Source organism: Engystomops pustulosus, chromosome 6 (assembly GCF_040894005.1).
Source record: "Engystomops pustulosus chromosome 6, aEngPut4.maternal, whole genome shotgun sequence".
Lineage (NCBI taxonomy): Eukaryota > Metazoa > Chordata > Amphibia > Anura > Leptodactylidae > Engystomops > Engystomops pustulosus.
Genome location: NC_092416.1, coordinates 3113392 through 3133963, shown reverse-complemented (window position 1 = coordinate 3133963; position 20572 = coordinate 3113392). Strand labels below are relative to the sequence as shown.

At 56.0% G+C, this 20572-nt stretch overlaps 1 protein-coding gene across 8 annotated transcripts in view; it reads right to left on the bottom strand.

Moving 5' to 3' along the window:
- CIC (capicua transcriptional repressor) overlaps positions 1 to 20572 on the bottom strand; it is an 89854-nt gene that overhangs the window by 4276 nt on the left and 65006 nt on the right. For 6 of the 8 annotated variants that reach the window (XR_011848168.1, XR_011848169.1, XM_072113761.1 and 3 more), the window contains exons 5-15: positions 17771 to 17900; positions 17482 to 17664; positions 17022 to 17187; positions 16738 to 16937; positions 11590 to 11818; positions 11420 to 11520; positions 10179 to 11334; positions 9890 to 10098; positions 9210 to 9379; positions 8749 to 8933; positions 190 to 465 (exon numbers count right to left, since the gene is read on the bottom strand). Coding sequence is in view for 6 of the 8 variants with exons in the window: in XM_072113761.1 (XP_071969862.1) it covers positions 190 to 465; positions 8749 to 8933; positions 9210 to 9379; positions 9890 to 10098; positions 10179 to 11334; positions 11420 to 11520; positions 11590 to 11818; positions 16738 to 16937; positions 17022 to 17187; positions 17482 to 17664; positions 17771 to 17900 (3005 nt within the window). In the remaining 2 variants the exon portion in view is untranslated. The remainder of the gene's footprint in view (positions 1 to 189; positions 466 to 8748; positions 8934 to 9209; positions 9380 to 9889; positions 10099 to 10178; positions 11335 to 11419; positions 11521 to 11589; positions 11819 to 16737; positions 16938 to 17021; positions 17188 to 17481; positions 17665 to 17770; positions 17901 to 20572) is intronic. The other 2 variants (XM_072113762.1, XM_072113764.1) reach the window with 2 other exon arrangements.

The following is a 20572-nucleotide window of genomic DNA, read 5'->3' as shown; positions in this document are numbered from 1 at the left end:
CGGACCAAGTAACTAAACCCATCCTGGGAATGACTGGAGGAGCGGGTCACAGACATTCGGGAGATCACAGCATTTAAAGGGGTTGTCACAGGTTTTAATGTTGCGCCCATACGATGGTACTCATGGGGGTCCCACCCTTAGGTAGCTCCTGGAGGCACGTGGTACACATAGTGCATCACACACACCTACCTGTGACGGTGGTGACATGCGCTGGGCTCTCCCCTGTGGAGGGTGCGCTGATGGTGGGTGGGGAGGTGATGGCCTTAGGCAGTATGGTGGTGGGTGCGGTGCTGGCCACGGTGTACACCAGGTTCTGTGCAGGAGGAGCGGCTGGTACCGCCAGGGTGCTGGACCCCACAGAGGGGTAGATGGCGGTCAGGACCTGGCTGCTGCTGCTCTGCGCTGCCGGGGGCGTGGAGGCCGGAGACACCGCAACCTGCCCCGGGGCCAAGAGCTGACCTTGTCCTTGTACAGGGAAAAAGATAGAAATAATCAGATCCCACAACCAGTCCGACATCATCCAGTGCCCTGAGGACCCCACAACACAGGATCCCACCCCAACACCAGGAGAGAGGGGGGGAGGCTCCTGCTGCAGACACAGAGAGAGGACCACACAACACAGGATCCCACCCCAACACCAGGAGAGAGGGGGGGAGGGGGGGGGGCTGCTGCAGACACAGAGAGAGGACCACACAACACAGGATCCCACCCCAACACCAGGAGAGAGGGGGGGAGGCTCCTGCTGCAGACACAGAGAGAGGGGGAGAGGCTCCTGCTGCAGACACAGAGGGGGAGAGGCTCCTGCTGCAGACACAGAGAGAGGACCACACAACACAGGATCCCACCCAACACCAGGAGAGAGGGGGGGAGGCTCCTGCTGCAGACACAGAGAGAGGGGGAGAGGCTCCTGCTGCAGACACAGAGGGGGAGAGGCTCCTGCTGCAGACACAGAGAGAGGACCACACAACACAGGATCCCACCCCAACACCAGGAGAGAGGGGGGGAGGGGGGGGGGCTGCTGCAGACACAGAGAGAGGACCACACAACACAGGATCCCACCCCAACACCAGGAGAGAGGCTCCTGCTGCAGACACAGAGAGAGGACCACACAACACAGGATCCCACCCCAACACCAGGAGAGAGGGGGAGAGGCTCCTGCTGCAGACACAGAGAGAGGACCACACAACATAGGATCCCACCCCAACACCAGGAGAGAGGGGGGGGGGCTCCTGCTGCAGACACAGAGAGAGGGGGGGAGGCTCCTGCTGCAGACACAGAGAGAGGGGGAGAGGCTCCTGCTGCAGACACAGAGAGAGGGGGAGAGGCTCCTGCTGCAGACACAGAGAGAGGGGGAGAGGCTCCTGCTGCAGACACAGAGAGAGGGGGAGAGGCTCCTGCTGCAGACACAGAGAGAGGGGGAGAGGCTCCTGCTGCAGACACAGAGAGGGGGGGAGAGGCTCCTGCTGCAGACACAGAGAGGGGGAGAGGCTCCTGCTGCAGACACAGAGAGAGGGGGAGAGGCTCCTGCTGCAGAGAAAGAGGGGGAGAGGCTCCTGCTGCAGACACAGAGAGAGGGGGAGAGGCTCCTGCTGCAGAGAGAGAGGGGGAGAGGCTCCTGCTGCAGACACAGAGAGGGGGGGAGAGGCTCCTGCTGCAGACACAGAGAGGGGGGGAGAGGCTCCTGCTGCAGACACAGAGAGGGGGGGAGAGGCTCCTGCTGCAGACACAGAGAGGGGGGAGAGGCTCCTGCTGCAGACACAGAGAGGGGGGGAGAGGCTCCTGCTGCAGACACAGAGAGGGGGAGAGGCTCCTGCTGCAGACACAGAGAGAGAGGGGGAGAGGCTCCTGCTGCAGACACAGAGAGAGAGGGGGAGAGGCTCCTGCTGCAGACACAGAGAGAGAGAGGGGGAGAGGCTCCTGCTGCAGACACAGAGAGAGAGAGGGGGAGAGGCTCCTGCTGCAGACAAAGAGAGGGGGAGAGGCTCCTGCTGCAGACACAGAGAGGGGGAGAGGCTCCTGCTGCAGACACAGAGAGGGGGAGAGGCTCCTGCTGCAGACACAGAGAGGGGGAGAGGCTCCTGCTGCAGACACAGAGAGGGGGAGAGGCTCCTGCTGCAGACACAGAGAGGGGGAGAGGCTCCTGCTGCAGACACAGAGAGGGGGAGAGGCTCCTGCTGCAGACAGAGAGAGAGGGGGAGAGGCTCCTGCTGCAGACACACAGAGAGAGAGGGGGAGAGGCTCCTGCTGCAGACACAGAGGGGGAGAGGCTCCTGCTGCAGACACAGAGAGGGGGAGAGGCTCCTGCTGCAGACACAGAGAGGGGGAGAGGCTCCTGCTGCAGACACAGAGAGGGGGAGAGGCTCCTGCTGCAGACACAGAGAGGGGGAGAGGCTCCTGCTGCAGACACAGAGAGGGGGAGAGGCTCCTGCTGCAGACACAGAGAGGGGGGGAAGAGGCTCCTGCTGCAGACACAGAGAGGGCGGGAGAGGCTCCTGCTGCAGACACAGAGAGGGGCGGGAGAGGCTCCTGCTGCAGACACAGAGAGGGGCGGGAGAGGCTCCTGCTGCAGACACAGAGAGGGGGGGGAGAGGCTCCTGCTGCAGACACAGAGAGAGGGGGAAGAGGCTCCTGCTGCAGACACAGAGAGGGGGGCGGGAGAGGCTCCTGCTACAGACACAGAGAGGGGGAGAGGCTCCTGCTGCAGACACAGAGAGGGGCGGGAGAGGCTCCTGCTGCAGACACAGAGAGGGGCGGGAGAGGCTCCTGCTGCAGACACAGAGAGGGGCGGGAGAGGCTCCTGCTGCAGACACAGAGAGGGGCGGGAGAGGCTCCTGCTGCAGACACAGAGAGGGGCGGGAGAGGCTCCTGCTGCAGACACAGAGAGGGGCGGGAGACGCTCCTGCTGCAGACACAGAGAGGGGCGGGAGAGGCTCCTGCTGCAGACACAGAGAGGGGCGGGAGAGGCTCCTGCTGCAGACACAGAGAGGGGCGGGAGAGGCTCCTGCTGCAGACACAGAGAGGGGGGGGGGAGGCTCCTGCTGCAGACACAGAGAGAGGGGGAAAAGGCTCCTGCTGCAGACACAGAGAGAGGGGGAAGAGGCTCCTGCTGCAGACACAGAGAGGGGGAGAGGCTGCTGCTGCAGACACAGAGAGGGGGAGAGGCTGCAGCAGGAGCCTCTCCCCCTCTCTGTGTCTGCAGCAGGAGCCTCTCCCCCTTTCTCTGTGTCTGCAGCAGGAGCCTCTCCCCCTCTCTGTGTCTGCAGCAGGAGACACAGAGAGGGGCAGGAGATGCTCCTGCTGCACACACAGAGAGGGGGACAGGCTCCTGCTGCAGACACAGAGAGGGGGGGGGGGACAGGCTCCTGCTGCAGACACAGAGAGGGGGGGGACAGGCTCCTGCTGCAGACACAGAGAGGGGGGGGGGAGAGAGGCTCCTGCTGCAGACACAGAGAGGGGGGGGGGGAGAGGCTCCTGCTGCAGACACAGAGAGGGGGAGAGGCTCCTGCTGCAGACACAGAGAGGGGGAGAGGCTCCTGCTGCAGACACAGAGAGGGGGGGGGGAGAGGCTCCTGCTGCAGACACAGAGAGAGAGGGGGAGGGGCTCCGGCTGCAGACACAGAGAGGGGGGGGGGCTCCTGCTGCAGAGAGAGAGGGGGGAGAGGCTCCTGCTGCAGACACAGAGAGAGGGGGAGAGGCTCCTGCTGCAGACACAGAGAGAGGGGGAGAGGCTCCTGCTGCAGACACAGAGAGAGGGGGAGAGGCTCCTGCTGCAGACACAGAGAGAGGGGGAGAGGCTTCTGCTGCAGACACAGAGAGGGGGAGAGGCTCCTGCTGCAGACACAGAGAGAGGGGGAAGAGGCTCCTGCTGCAGACACAGAGAGGGGGAGAGGCTGCTGCTGCAGACACAGAGAGGGGGAGAGGCTGCAGCAGGAGCCTCTCCCCCTTTCTCTGTGTCTGCAGCAGGAGCCTCTCCCCCTCTCTGTGTCTGCAGCAGGAGACACAGAGAGGGGCAGGAGATGCTCCTGCTGCAGACACAGAGAGGGGGACAGGCTCCTGCTGCAGACACAGAGAGGGGGGGGGGGCAGGCTCCTGCTGCAGACACAGAGAGGGGGGGGGGACAGGCTCCTGCTGCAGACACAGAGAGGGGGGGGGGAAGAGGCTCCTGCTGCAGACACAGAGAGGGGGGGGGGGGGAAGAGGCTCCTGCTGCAGACACAGAGAGGGGGAGAGGCTCCTGCTGCAGACACAGAGAGGGGGGGGAGAGGCTCCTGCTGCAGACACAGAGAGGGGGGGGGGAGAGGCTCCTGCTGCAGACACAGAGAGGGGGGGGGGGAGAGGCTCCTGCTGCAGACACAGAGAGGGGGGGGGCTCCTGCTGCAGACACAGAGAGAGGGGGAGAGGCTCCTGCTGCAGAGAGAGAGAGGGGGAAGAGGCTCCTGCTGCAGACACAGAGAGAGGGGGAGAGGCTCCTGCTGCAGAGAGAGAGGGGGAGAGGCTCCTGCTGCAGACACAGAGAGGGGGGGAGAGGCTCCTGCTGCAGACACAGAGAGGGGGGGAGAGGCTCCTGCTGCAGACACAGAGAGGGGGGAGAGGCTCCTGCTGCAGACACAGAGAGGGGGAGAGGCTCCTGCTGCAGACACAGAGAGAGAGGGGGAGAGGCTCCTGCTGCAGACACAGAGAGAGAGGGGGAGAGGCTCCTGCTGCAGACACAGAGAGAGAGGGGGAGAGGCTCCTGCTGCAGACACAGAGAGAGAGGGGGAGAGGCTCCTGCTGCAGACACAGAGAGAGAGGGGGAGAGGCTTCTGCTGCAGACACAGAGAGAGAGAGGGGGAGAGGCTCCTGCTGCAGACAAAGAGAGGGGGAGAGGCTCCTGCTGCAGACACAGAGAGGGGGAGAGGCTCCTGCTGCAGACACAGAGAGGGGGAGAGGCTCCTGCTGCAGACACAGAGAGGGGGAGAGGCTCCTGCTGCAGACACAGAGAGGGGGAGAGGCTCCTGCTGCAGACACAGAGAGGGGGGGAGGCTCCTGCTGCAGACACAGAGAGGGGGAGAGGCTCCTGCTGCAGACAGAGAGAGAGGGGGAGAGGCTCCTGCTGCAGACACACAGAGAGAGAGGGGGAGAGGCTCCTGCTGCAGACACAGAGAGGGGGAGAGGCTCCTGCTGCAGACACAGAGAGGGGGAGAGGCTCCTGCTGCAGACACAGAGAGGGGCGGGAGAGGCTCCTGCTGCAGACACAGAGAGGGGGGGGGGAGGCTCCTGCTGCAGACACAGAGAGAGGGGGAAGAGGCTCCTGCTGCAGACACAGAGAGAGGGGGAAGAGGCTCCTGCTGCAGACACAGAGAGGAGGAGAGGCTGCTGCTGCAGACACAGAGAGAGGGGGAAGAGGCTCCTGCTGCAGACACAGAGAGAGGCGGGAGAGGCTCCTGCTTCAGACACAGAGAGGGGCGGGAGAGGCTCCTGCTGCAGACACAGAGAGGGGCGGGAGAGGCTCCTGCTGCAGACACAGAGAGGGGCGGGAGAGGCTCCTGCTGCAGACACAGAGAGGGGGGGGGGAGGCTCCTGCTGCAGACACAGAGAGGGGGGGGGGGGAGAGGCTCCTGCTGCAGACACAGAGAGAGGGGGAAGAGGCTCCTGCTGCAGACACAGAGAGGGGGGGGGGAGAGGCTCCTGCTGCAGACACAGAGAGGGGGAGAGGCTCCTGCTGCAGACACAGAGAGGGGGAGAGGCTCCTGCTGCAGACACAGAGAGGGGGAGAGGCTCCTGCTGCAGACACAGAGAGGGGGGGGGGGGAGAGGCTCCTGCTGCAGACACAGAGAGGGGGGGGGGGAGAGGCTCCTGCTGCAGACACAGAGAGGGGGGGGGAGAGGCTCCTGCTGCAGACACAGAGAGGGGGGGGGAGAGGCTCCTGCTGCAGACACAGAGAGAGGGGGAAGAGGCTCCTGCTGCAGACACAGAGAGAGGGGGAAGAGGCTCCTGCTGCAGACACAGAGAGAGGGGGAAGAGGCTCCTGCTGCAGACACAGAGAGGAGGAGAGGCTGCTGCTGCAGACACAGAGAGAGGGGGAAGAGGCTCCTGCTGCAGACACAGAGAGGGGCGGGAGAGGCTCCTGCTGCAGACACAGAGAGGGGCGGGAGAGGCTCCTGCTGCAGACACAGAGAGGGGCGGGAGAGGCTCCTGCTGCAGACACAGAGAGGGGCGGGAGAGGCTCCTGCTGCAGACACAGAGAGGGGGGGGGAGGCTCCTGCTGCAGACACAGAGAGGGGGGGGGGAGAGGCTCCTGCTGCAGACACAGAGAGAGGGGGAAGAGGCTCCTGCTGCAGACACAGAGAGGGGGGGGGGGAGAGGCTCCTGCTGCAGACACAGAGAGGGGGAGAGGCTCCTGCTGCAGACACAGAGAGGGGGAGAGGCTCCTGCTGCAGACACAGAGAGGGGGAGAGGCTCCTGCTGCAGACACAGAGAGGGGGGGGGGGAGAGGCTCCTGCTGCAGACACAGAGAGAGGGAGAGGCTCCTGCTGCAGACACAGAGAGGGGGGGGGAAGAGGCTCCTGCTGCAGACACAGAGAGGGGGAGAGGCTCCTGCTGCAGACACAGAGAGGGGGAGAGGCTCCTGCTGCAGACACAGAGAGGGGGAGAGGCTCCTGCTGCAGACACAGAGAGGGGGAGAGGCTCCTGCTGCAGACACAGAGAGGGGGAGAGGCTCCTGCTGCAGACACAGAGAGGGGGAGAGGCTCCTGCTGCAGACACAGAGAGGGGGAGAGGCTCCTGCTGCAGACACAGAGAGGGGGGGGGGAGAGGCTCCTGCTGCAGACACAGAGAGGGGGGGGGGGAGAGGCTCCTGCTGCAGACACAGATAGGGGGGGGGGAGAGGCTCCTGCTGCAGACACAGAGAGGGGGGGGGAAGAGGCTCCTGCTGCAGACACAGAGAGGGGGAGAGGCTCCTGCTGCAGACACAGAGAGGGGGAGAGGCTCCTGCTGCAGACACAGAGAGGGGGAGAGGCTCCTGCTGCAGACACAGAGAGGGGGAGAGGCTCCTGCTGCAGACACAGAGAGGGGGGGGGAGAGGCTCCTGCTGCAGACACAGAGAGGGGGGGGGAGAGGCTCCTGCTGCAGACACAGAAAGGGGGGGGGGCTCCTGCTGCAGACACAGAGAGAGGGGGAAGAGGCTCCTGCTGCAGACACAGAGAGGGGGGAGAGGCTCCTGCTGCAGACACAGAGAGGGGGGGAGAGGCTCCTGCTGCAGACACAGAGAGGGGGGGAGAGGCTCCTGCTGCAGACACAGAGAGAGGGGGAGAGGCTCCTGCTGCAGACACAGAGAGGGGGGGAGAGGCTCCTGCTGCAGACACAGAGAGGGGGAAGAGGCTCCTGCTGCAGACACAGAGAGGGGGAGAGGCTCCTGCTGCAGACACAGAGAGGGGGGGGGGAGAGGCTCCTGCTGCAGACACAGAGAGGGGGGGGAGAGAGGCTCCTGCTGCAGACACAGAGAGGGGGGGGAGAGGCTCCTGCTGCAGACACAGAGAGGGGGGGGGGAGAGGCTCCTGCTGCAGACACAGAGAGGGGGGGGGGAGGCTCCTGCTGCAGACACAGAGAGGGGGGGGGGAGAGGCTCCTGCTGCAGACACAGAGAGGGGGGGGGGGGAGAGGCTCCTGCTGCAGACACAGAGAGGGGGGGAGAGGCTCCTGCTGCAGACACAGAGAGGGGGGGAGAGGCTCCTGCTGCAGACACAGAGAGGGGGAAGAGGCTCCTGCTGCAGACACAGAGAGGGGGAGAGGCTCCTGCTGCAGACACAGAGAGAGGGGGAAGAGGCTCCTGCGGCAGACACAGAGAGGGGCGGGAGAGGCTCCTGCTGCAGACACAGAGAGAGGGGGGGGGAGAGGCTCCTGCTGCAGACACAGAGAGAGGGGGAAGAGGCTCCTGCTGCAGACACAGAGAGGGGGGGGGGGAGGCTCCTGCTGCAGACACAGAGAGGGGGAGAGGCTCCTGCTGCCGACACAGAGAGAGGGGGAAGAGGCTCCTGCTGCAGACACAGAGAGAGGGGGAAGAGGCTCCTGCTGCAGACACAGAGAGGGGGGGAGAGGCTCCTGCTGCAGACACAGAGAGGGGGGGAGAGGCTCCTGCTGCAGACACAGAGAGAAGGGGAGAGGCTCCTGCTGCAGACACAGAGAGGGGGGGGGGGAGAGGCTCCTGCTGCAGACACAGAGAGGGGGAGAGGCTCCTGCTGCAGACACAGAGAGGGGGAGTGGCTCCTGCTGCAGACACAGAGAGGGGGGGGGAGAGGCTCCTGCTGCAGACACAGAGAGGGGGGGAGAGGCTCCTGCTGCAGACACAGAGAGGGGGGGGGGGGAGAGGCTCCTGCTGCAGACACAGAGAGGGGGGGGGGAGAGGCTCCTGCTGCAGACACAGAGAGGGGGGGGGAGGCTCCTGCTGCAGACACAGAGAGGGGGGGGGGGAGAGGCTCCTGCTGCAGACACAGAGAGGGGGGGGGAGAGGCTCCTGCTGCAGACACAGAGAGGGGGGGGGAGGCTCCTGCTGCAGACACAGAGAGGGGGGGGGGGGAGAGGCTCCTGTTGCAGACACAGAGAGGGGGGGGGGGAGAGGCTCCTGCTGCAGACACAGAGAGGGGGAGAGGCTCCTGCTGAATTAAAGATAAATTAAAGGAAACACTGGCTTTGCCTGGTGCTGTGCAGCTCATGTGTGATAGCGGATGGAGCTTACAGACAGGAGCAGAGCGGAGCCTACACAATCCTCTTACCTGCTAGTAGTGGCTGGACAATGGTCTGACCGCTAGGACTTATGGTGGTGAAACCGAGAGCCATGGAGCCGGCCGCCAGCGTGGTCTGTACACAAGGGGCAGCCCCCGGGGTCGCAACCTGGGAATGCGAGCTGGTGGTCACCAGAGGTAGTGTCGGGCCTGCCGCAGAGGGCACGTAAGTGATCCTGACCAAGAAAGAGAAAGCAACATGTAGAAGAACCCCCAATAAGGAGGGCACCCTACTGGAGCCCCACATTATTAGGAAAATCAGACAGCGGCTGCAGACCGACTCTCCCTGGAGAAGATCTATCCTTAATTACATTGATTTCAGCAGGCACCATGTAAGTGCTCCGGAAAGTCTGGTGTGGCCCCAACCCCCTCCCTGAGCTCAGATCCCATACTGTACACGATCCACATGCTATGTAATGCAGAGGACATGGACGCTCATCCCATGTGCTTACCGTGTAGAAGGTAAGATGACTTTCTGAGGCTGAGACGTTGCTGCCACGACAGCCGCAGTCGTCATGGTGACTGGGATAGCACTCTGGAGTGTAGAATTAACTGGGGGCACTAAGGCACTCTGGGCGGGAGCTGGCGGCTGCACCACAGGCATCGGAGTGATCTGAATTATCTGCAAAATAAGGGATGACGTGATGAGGAACCTGTGATATCAACATCCAGGGAGGATAACATAAGTCTTCTGCTGCAAGCTGCGGCGTAGAGACCTGCCAGGACCTTACCACTCAGTGACATTACCTCCTAATGTCCACATATGGTTATATCTACTAGTACGGGCTCAGGCAGAATCTGTAGTGTAAGTAGAGAATCCCCTAAATAAGGACAGCAGAGACCGGACGGCACCCAGACCTGAGTGAGCAGATCATGGCCTCAGAGGTCACATCCATAGCAAGTGTGCGCTCAGCCCAGGGATGGGTCCAATAGTCAGAACTGAAAACATGCGGGGCCTGGAGAGAACGTAGAGTTCTAGATTTTAGCAAACCCACCCCCTTCTTTACACATTGCATTTACAAGGAAGGTGAAATCTGCAGAAATGTAGATTACTGGGTCTCAGATGTAGGGGATGACATTGGTGGTCTGGGACCACTGCTCTATAGGATGTACGTACCCTTTGACCTCTCACCTTATTGGTGGGTTGAGCTCCGTTCTGCACAGGGAAAGGAGAGGTGACTAGTGGTAGCTGTGCTGCAGGGCCGGTCCGCACAGTCACATGAGGGGCAGTCACAGGTACGAGCATCTTCCCCTGCACTGGGGTAGTGGGTGACAAGATTCCTGGAGCGGGCAGCAGCTGGGCACAAGTCCCTGGTGAAGGGGCAGGAGAGACCGACTGGGCTGTAAATGAGGAGAGATATTATAAGAGCTCCGAAAGATACAAACAGAACTATAAGATTGTAGGTTGACACGCGACTTACCTTTACCAGCTGCAGAGACTATGCCCAGTGATGGGCTGGCAGCGGGGCCAGGCTGGACGATCGGCATGGCCTGGGGGGCAGCAATCACCTTAGCATTCCCAGGGGGGAGGGTGAACTGGATGCCCCCTGGCAGCTGCTGTGGTATGGTGGGTAATATATACTGTACTTGGGTGATGCTGCCCCGTTTGCCCGATGCTGCAGGTAGCAGCTGCTGAGGCTGGAGGATTCCCAGGGGCACCGCTCCATTAGGACTTCCTGCAGGATTCTGGGTAATAAACTGCAGAGCGGTGACTGGAGCGGGTCCAGTACCGTTTCCAGAACTTGGAGCAGGCTGTCCATAGGTGGGTGCCCCGACCAGGAGGTTAGTCACTAGCCCGCTAGCTGGTTTCCCCTGTGGTAGTGGGGAAGATGCCGGAGAGGTCAGCTGCTGCACCGGTTTCCGGTCGTGGGCATAAACTACCCCGATGCCCATAGGGGAGCCGGGTATTCTGCCCTCACACAGGTCACTGCTGCTGCTGCTCCGGCCCACTGGCAGAGGCTTGCTCGCTATGGGGATGGGTGTGCTGCTCACAGGCTTCACCACGTTAGTCACCACCGTGGAGGCAGGTTTCAGGCCCGTGGGAAGGATTCCCAGTCCTTGTGGTCCCGAGACCAGGACAGTCCCTACTGTGGGTACAACCGGGCGGCTGTCCGTAGTCCCCCGATGCACATCGTACGGTCTGGGTACTGCAGAATATGCTGTGCTTGATGTGTTTGTCAATGGTAGACTGGGCGGAACCAGCGTCTGTGGTGCACTGGACGAGATGACGGACTGACAGGTGTACTGACTGACAGGAGGGGCGGCCTCTTCACCAACCTTCTGCCCCCCACTGTCCGAGCTGCGCTTCCTCTTGTAGCTGGCGCCAGGGTCCATCATGGTGAAGCGCACTTCCGGAGGCCTTTTTGCTTGGTGATGGCTGGGCTGACGAGGAGGTGGTTTTCCTGGAGGAAGCGGAGGATACCCCCGAGGGAAGGCGGCTTGTGGGTGGTCACTGGGCTTGGGTGACTGACCCGTATTCACCGATCTATCAGATTTCAAATCATCGGAGGAGAGAGGAAAGTTCCCAGAGAGAGAGGAGGAACGTATCACAGGAGAGAAGACTCCTTGTGCTGCGGCCTGGAGACACAGCAAGGGCAGGGTTAAACTGCGGGAATGAACAGATAGGAGCAAAGGCTGCTGGGAATATGAGTGTGCCTCTCACCTTGGCTTCTCCCTCGTCTCCAGATGCCCCCTCGCTGTCGCTGTCTGTGACTCGCTCCTTACACTTCAGGTCTATGTCTGCACAGCCAAAGCCGTCATCTGCTGCGGAGGAGAATCATTAGGAAAACATGGATCCAGGGACACGAGAAGCGGCCAACGGCATCGACTTACCCATCACGTCATCGTCCCCTTCCTCCTCACAGATGACCATCCGCTCCTCATCGCTGGTCATGTCCTCGCTGGCGGTGCGTGGCGGCCGGTAGGGCCCAGGAAGGGTCGGGCAGGCGCGGGACGTCGGGCAGGCAGAGCTCTCGCTGTGTGTGGGCAGAGGGAATGCTGGGGGCTCAGGGCCGCCATATGCCGCCTTCTGATTGGAATATGGAGAACGACTTGAGCACATCTGTGGACAATCGTTGCAGTATGATATATGGACAGAATGAGAAATGGCCTTGAAGGGGGAGGATGTATCAGGAGTAGATGTATCTATGAGGGGGGGATGTATCAGGAGTAGATGTATCTATGAGGGGGGGGGGATGTATCAGGAGTAGATGTATCTATGAGAGGGGGATGTATCAGGAGTAGATGTATCTATGAGGGGGGATGTATCATGAGTGAATATATCTAAGAGGGGGGAATGTATCAGGAGTAGATGTATCTATGAGGGGGGAGGATGTATCAGGAGTAGATGTATCTATGAGGGGGGAATGTATCAGGAGTAGATGTATCTATGAGGGGGGATGTATCATGAGTGAATATATCTAAGAGGGGGGAATGTATCAGGAGTAGATGTATCTATGAGGGGGGAATGTATCAGGAGTAGATGTATCTATGAGGGGGGATGTATCATGAGTGAATATATCTAAGAGGGGGGAATGTATCAGGAGTAGATGTATCTATGAGGGGGGAGGATGTATCAGGAGTAGATGTATCTATGAGGGGGGAATGTATCAGGAGTAGATGTATCTATGAGGGGGGAATGTATCAGGAGTAGATGTATCTATGAGGGGGGAATGTATCAGGAGTAGATGTATCTATGAGGGGGGAATGTATCAGGAGTAGATGTATCTATGAGGGGGGAATGTATCAGCAGTAGATGTATCTATGAGGGGGGGGATGTATCAGGAGTAGATGTATCTATGAGGGGGGGGGGATGTATCAGGAGTGAATATATCTATGAGGGGGGGAGGATGTATCAGCAGTACATGTATCTATGAGGGGGGAGGATGTATCAGCAGTAGCTGTATCTATGAGGGGGATGTATCAGCAGTAGATGTATCTATGAGGGGGGAATGTATCAGCAGTAGATGTATATATGAGGGGGGGATGTATCAGGAGTAGATATATCTATGAGGGGGGGGGGGATGTATCAGGAGTGAATATATCTATGAGGGGGGGAGGATGTATCAGGAGTAGATGTATCTATGAGGGGGGATGTATCAGGAGTAGATGTATCTATGAGGGGGGAATGTATCAGGAGTAGATGTATCTATGAGGGGGGAATGTATCAGGAGTAGATGTATCTATGAGGGGGGGTGTATCATGAGTGAATATATCTAAGAGGGGGGAATGTATCAGGAGTAGATGTATCTATGAGGGGGGAGGATGTATCAGGAGTAGATGTATCTATGAGGGGGGAATGTATCAGGAGTAGATGTATCTATGAGAGGGGAATGTATCAGGAGTAGATGTATCTATGAGGGGGGATGTATCAGGAGTAGATGTATATATGAGGGGGGAATGTATCAGGAGTAGATGTATCTATGAGAGGGGAATGTATCAGGAGTAGATGTATCTATGAGGGGGGAGGATGTATCAGGAGTAGATTTATCTATGAGGGGGGAATGTATCAGGAGTAGATGTATCTATGAGAGGGGAATGTATCAGGAGTAGATGTATCTATGAGGGGGGGATGTATCAGGAGTAGATGTATATATGAGGGGGGAATGTATCAGGAGTAGATGTATCTATGAGAGGGGAATGTATCAGGAGTAGATGTATCTATGAGGGGGGGATGTATCAGGAGTAGATGTATCTATGAGAGGGGAATGTATCAGGAGTAGATGTATCTATGAGAGGGGAATGTATCAGGAGTAGATGTATCTATGAGAGGGGAATGTATCAGGAGTAGATCTATCTATGAGGGGGGGATGTATCAGGAGTAGATGTATCTATGAGGGGGGATATATCAGGAGTAGATGTATCTATGAGGGGGAATGTATCAGGAGTAGATCTATCTATGAGGGGGGGGGATGTATCAGGAGTAGATGTATCTATGAGGGGGGATATATCAGGAGTAGATGTATCTATGAGGGGGGAGGATGTATCAGGAGTAGATTTATCTATGAGAGGGGAATGTATCAGGAGTAGATCTATCTATGAGGGGGGGATGTATCAGGAGTAGATATATCTATGAGGGGGGGGGATGTATCAGGAGTGAATATATCTATGAGGGGGGGAGGATGTATCAGGAGTAGATGTATCTATGAGGGGGGATGTATCATGAGTGAATATATCTAAGAGGGGGGAATGTATCAGGAGTAGATGTATCTATGAGGGGGGAATGTATCAGGAGTAGATGTATCTATGAGGGGGGATGTATCATGAGTGAATATATCTAAGAGGGGGGAATGTATCAGGAGTAGATGTATCTATGAGGGGGGAGGATGTATCAGGAGTAGATGTATCTATGAGGGGGGAATGTATCAGGAGTAGATATATCTATGAGGGGGGGGATGTATCAGGAGTGAATATATCTATGAGGGGGGGAGGATGTATCAGGAGTAGATGTATCTATGAGGGGGGAATGTATCAGGAGTAGATATATCTATGAGGGGGGGGGGATGTATCAGGAGTGAATATATCTATGAGGGGGGGAGGATGTATCAGGAGTAGATGTATCTATGAGGGGGGATGTATCAGGAGTGAATATATCTAAGAGGGGGGAATGTATCAGGAGTAGATGTATCTATGAGGGGGGGATGTATCAGGAGTAGATGTATCTATGAGGGGGGGGGGATGTGTCAGGAGTAGATGTATCTAAGAGGGGGAATGTATCAGGAGTAGATGTATCTATGAGGGGGGAATGTATCAGGAGTAGATGTATCTATGAGGGGGGAATGTATCAGGAGTAGATGTATCTATGAGGGGGGAATGTATCAGGAGTAGATGTATCTATGAGGGGGGAATGTATCAGGAGTAGATGTATCTATGAGAGGGGAATGTATCAGGAGTAGATGTATCTATGAGGCGGGAGGATGTATCAGGAGTAGATGTATCTATAAGGGGGGGATATATCAGGAGTAGATGTATCTATGAGAGGGGAATGTATCAGGAGTAGATGTATCTATGAGGGGGGGATGTATCAGGAGTAGATGTATCTATGAGGGGAGGATGTGTCAGGAGTAGATGTATCTATGAGAGGGGAATGTATCAGGAGTAGATCTATCTATGAGGGGGGGATGTATCAGGAGTAGATGTATCTATGAGGGGGGAGGATGTGTCAGGAGTAGATGTATCTATGAGAGGGGAATGTATCAGGAGTAGATCTATCTATGAGCGGGGGATGTATCAGGAGTAGATGTATCTATGAGGGGGGAGGATGTATCAGGAGTAGATGTATCTATGAGAGGGGAATGTATCAGGAGTAGATGTATCTATGAGGGGGTGATGTATCAGGAGTAGATGTATCTATGAGGGGAGGATGTGTCAGGAGTAGATGTATCTATGAGGGGAGGATGTGTCAGGAGTAGATGTATCTATGAGAGGGGAATGTATCAGGAGTAGATCTATCTATGAGGGGGGGGGATGTATCAGGAGTAGATGTATCTATGAGGGGGGAGGATGTATCAGGAGTAGATGTATCTATGAGAGGGGAATGTATCAGGAGTAGATGTATCTATGAGGGGGGAATGTATCAGGAGTAGATGTATCTATGAGGGGGGATATATCAGGAGTAGATGTATCTATGAGGGGGGGATGTATCAGGAGTAGATGTATCTATGAGGGGGATGTATCAGGAGTAGATGTATCTATGAGGGGGATGTATCAGGAGTAGTTGTATCTATGAGGGGGGAGGATGTATCAGGACTAGATGTATCTATGAGGGGGGAGGATGTATCAGCAGTACATGTATCTATGAGGGGGGAGGATGTATCAGCAGTAGCTGTATCTATGAGGGGGATGTATCAGCAGTAGATGTATCTATGAGGGGGGAATGTATCAGCAGTAGATGTATCTATGAGGGGGGGATGTATCAGGAGTAGATGTATCTATGAGGGGGGGATGTATCAGGAGTAGATGTATCTATGAGGGGGGGATGTATCAGGAGTAGATGTATCTATGAGGGGGGGATGTATCAGGAGTAGATGTATCTATGAGGGGGGGATGTATCAGGAGTAGATGTATCTATGAGAGGGGATATATCAGGAGTAGATGTATCTATGAGGGGGGATGTATCAGGAGTAGATGTATCTATGAGGGGGGAGGATGTATCAGCAGTAGATGTATCTATGAGGGGGGTGTATCAGGAGTAGATGTATCTATGAGGGGGGATGTATCAGGAGTAGATGTATCTATGAGAGGGGGATGTATCAGGAGTAGATGTATATATGAGGGGGGAGGATGTATCAGGAGTAGATCTATCTATGAGGGGGGGGTGTATCAGGAGTAGATCTATCTATGAGGGGGGGGTGTATCAGGAGTAGATGTATATATGAGAGGGGGATGTATCAGGAGTAGATGTATCTATGAGGGGGGTGTATCAGGAGTAGATGTATCTATGAGGGGGGATATATCAGGAGTAGATGTATCTATGAGGGGGGTGTATCAGGAGTAGATGTATCTATGAGGGGGGGATGTATCAGGAGTAGATGTATCTATGAGGGGGGAGGATGTATCAGCAGTAGATGTATCTATGAGGGGGGTGTATCAGGAGTAGATGTATCTATGAGATGGTACAATGTTTATATGGATGCACAGCTACTCCGATGGATGACAGAGCTTCTCTGGTGACGCTTATTGTGCAGAGATACAGTATTGACTACCTGGAAGAGTCATGTGGTTTATATCATCCAATACAAAACCTGCAGGTTACACTGTAACACAGACTATGGCAGCCGGAGGACAGAGTGCATAAGGATTGGAGTAACCTGCACAATGAGGAACTATTAACCTGTACAGGCCCAGTCTGGTGTGTGTGGGGTTAAGTAGCGAGGATCAGTTATCCTCACTCTGGCCACCTCAGCCGTAATATGCAGCCGCTGGACATTAGGTGCCCCCCCTTGCACCAGTGTGCAGTACGAGAGAGGTCCGGCTCCTCACCTGCTTCAGTTCCTGCAGAGCCTGGCTATCCTCCCGGTGCTCAATGCTCTGCACCGCGCTGTGGGAGAATGCCCGTGGCCGGGTTAGTTGAGTTGCAGCAGCGGAGGACGTGGGCAGGCGCTCTCCAGGGGCCATGCTGGATGAGGGGGTCCCATGCTTGGATTCCAGCAGCAGACCAGGCGGAGCAATGTCCGAGGAAACTGGAAACCAGAGGAAGGATTAATGGAGCCCTCAGTGACAGGCAGCAGTGGCGCCCCCTATAGGACTCAGCGCATGGGTCTCACCTCCTGGAGCCGTGGCGGTGCCAGTCTCAGACATGCTCCTCTCCCTCATCTCTTTGGGCAAGCCCCAGGGTCCTGGCATTACCTGCTTCACATCAGAGCTGGACTTCTTACGGTCTTTGTTGCACCACTTCCAGTCGGGGTGCGCCTTAAAGTGAGCTTCTTTCACCTGCCAAGAAGGATTGGGACAATGATAACTACCACAAAGCTACAATGCAGCCACGACCCAAATACAGAGGCCCCTTCAAACAAAGGAACTGTGGGGGTCCTTAAGTTCTAGCTACACCCCATCAAAGATAGGAGGACCTATTTAACCCTTTCATGCAGTCACTTACTGGAAGCCATTGTTATGGAGATGAATGTTCCCCAATGGTATTGCCATGGACTACAACCTCCAGGCACAGATCTGCCCCGTGCCTGGGCACATCCCTCCCCCGCAGTGCTCAGCTTTACCCCCCTGTACCTGGAAGGCCAGGTCATGGTACTTCTGCTTCTCCTTGGTGCCCAGGGCGTACCACCACTCTCCCAGGATCTTGCTGACTGTGCGGTTGTCCTGATTGGGGTGGCGCTGGTGCACCAGGGCCCGGTGACGTTTACTGAATATCATGAAGGCGTTCATGGGACGGCGGATGTGATCCTTCTCCCTCTGAGCCAGATAAGAGAGGAGAGAGATGTATAGCAGCGGATTTCATGGGCACCTCCACCTCTCTGGTAGATGCTGCACTGTACGATCGGTTCTCCCTCCCCATTACCTTGTTAGGGCTCCGGCCATCCTTCTCGGAGGACGAGTCTCGCTCTTTGGGAAGTGCACTGAGGGACTGAGTCCTGCGTTTCCCAGAATGCACCTGGAGAGGGATCTCAGAGGGTCCAATAGTAAAGAACCTGCAGAGAAGAGCACACACAGAGCATTAACCCCTTAGCGACACAGCCCGTTTCCATTTTTCATTCCCCATTTTTTTAACTCCATAACTTTTCTTATTTTTTCAGCATACCGAGCTGCACAAGGGCCGGTAACAAGCTGCACAAGGGCCGGTAACAAGCTGCACAAGGGCCGGTAACAAGCTGCACAAGGGCTGGTAACAAGCTGCACAAGGGCCGGTAACAAGCTGCACAAGGGCCGGTAACAAGCTGCACAAGGGCCGGTAACAAGCTGCACAAGGGCCGGTAACAAGCTGCACTTCCTACAATACCCGGTACTGGGAAAAAATGACAAATACTTTGAAATTGACAAAAAAAAAACGCGCCATTTTCTTTTGGGCCCTAATTTCACGGCTTTCACTGTGCGCTCCGAATGACATTTATTATTATAAATACCCAAATGATTCTTTGGGTCGGTACAATCACAGAGATACAACATTTATACAGGTTTTAATAGGATTTAGTAGATTTTTAAAAAAAATGAAAATATTTTGTACAAAAAAACGAAAATTCTTCATTTTGCCAAATTCTGAGACCAATAACTTTTTCTTACTTGTGTACGGAGCTGTGTAAAGAGAAACCGTCAGGCAAAATAACCCCCTAAACTAAATGTGTTTTCATAAACTGCCATTAGAGAGCATTGCCCCTGTCCCTTCATTGTCCCTCTACAGGCCTGTACACTTAAAGGGGTTTTCCCATCTCGGCATTTAATTTAATTCATTTTCCATAATTAAACATTTCTTCAATTGGATGTTATTAAAAAAAATGTTCCTGTTTGAAGATAATTTCTCATAAATGTCGCCAAGTTGTCCCTTAGAAATGAGATGGCTTCCTTGGATACGACCACCTCACACTCTGGCAGTGGTGGCCAGACATGGGCTATTGAGTCCTGCCGGACCTCCTGGATTCAGCGATCATTACCACAGGACGGATGTGGGACATGCGGTAACTCCCGGACATTTCATATACAAAAACCTTTTGTCTCTCTGTACAATCCCTCCAGCAGAGGTGGTCGTATCCAAGGATTACATCTTGTTTCTAGGGGACAACATGACTACATTTATGAAAAATTATCTTCACACAGGAACATTATTTTTAACAACATCCAATTGAAGAAATGTTTATACATGGCAGAATAATGACACTGAATAAGAGTGCCCAGATGAGAATAACCCCTTTAAGCAATTAGGTCCTAAAGCTGTATGCAAATGAGCTGTGAGATGTCCGATGAGTCATTATCATATTCAAGCTGTCTAGCTTATTTGTGAGTGGGAGGCAAAGCCACACCCCCAGTGCCCGACTGACAGCCTGTATAATGATGTGGTGGCTGTATAATGGTGTAATGGCTCATCCATGTGATCCCTGGTGCTGGCGCCTCCTGCAGCCCGTGTGTATGAGATACTCCTATACACATGACTGACAGCCTGTATAATGATGTGAGGTAGAATGGTGTAATGCTCCTCCATGTGCTTCCTGGTGCTGGCGCCCCCTGCAGCCTGTATGTATGAGATACTCCTATACACATGACTGACAGCCTGTATAATGATGTGATGTATAATGGTGTAATAGCTCCTCCATGTGCTTCCTGGTGCTGGCGCTCCCTGCAGCCTGCGTGTATGAGATACTCCTATACACATGACTGACAGCCTGTATAATGGTGTGAGGTATAATGGTGTAATGTCTCCTCCATGTGCTCCCTGGTGCTGGCGCCCCCTGCAGCCTGTGTGTATGAGATACTCCTATACGCATGACTGACAGCCTGTATAATGGTGTGAGGTATAATGGTGTAATGGCTCCTCCATGTGCTTCCTGGTGCTAGTGCCCCCTGCAGCCTGTGTGTATGAGATACTCCTATACGCATGACTGACAGCCTGTATAATGATGTGAGGTATAATGGTGTAATGCTCCTCCATGTGCTTCCTGGTGCTGGCGCCCCCTGCAGCCTGTATGTATGAGATACTCCTATACACATGACTGACAGCCTGTATAATGATGTGATGTATAATGGTGTAATAGCTCCTCCATGTGCTTCCTGGTGCTGGCGCTCCCTGCAGCCTGCGTGTATGAGATACTCCTATACACATGACTGACAGCCTGTATAATGGTGTGAGGTATAATGGTGTAATGTCTCCTCCATGTGCTCCCTGGTGCTGGCGCCCCCTGCAGCCTGTGTGTATGAGATACTCCTATACACATGACTGACAGCCTGTATAATGGTGTAATGGCTCCTCCATGTGCTTCCTGGTGCTGGCGCTCCCTGCAGCCTGCGTGTATGAGATACTCCTATACACATGACTGACAGCCTGTATAATGGTGTGAGGTATAAAGGTGTAATGGCTCCTCCATGTGCTCCCTGGTGCTGGCGCCCCCTGCAGCCTGTGTGTGTATGAGATACTCCTATACACATGACTGACAGCCTGTATAATGGTGTGAGGTATAATGGTGTAATGGCTCCTCCATGTGCTTCCTGGTGCTGGCGCCCCCTGCAGCCTGTGTGTATGAGATGCTCCTATACACATGACTGACAGCCTGTATAATGATGTGAGGTATAACGGTGTAATGGCTCCTCCATGTGCTTCCTGGTGCTGGCGCCCCCTGCAGCCTGTGTGTATGAGATACTCCTATACACATGACTG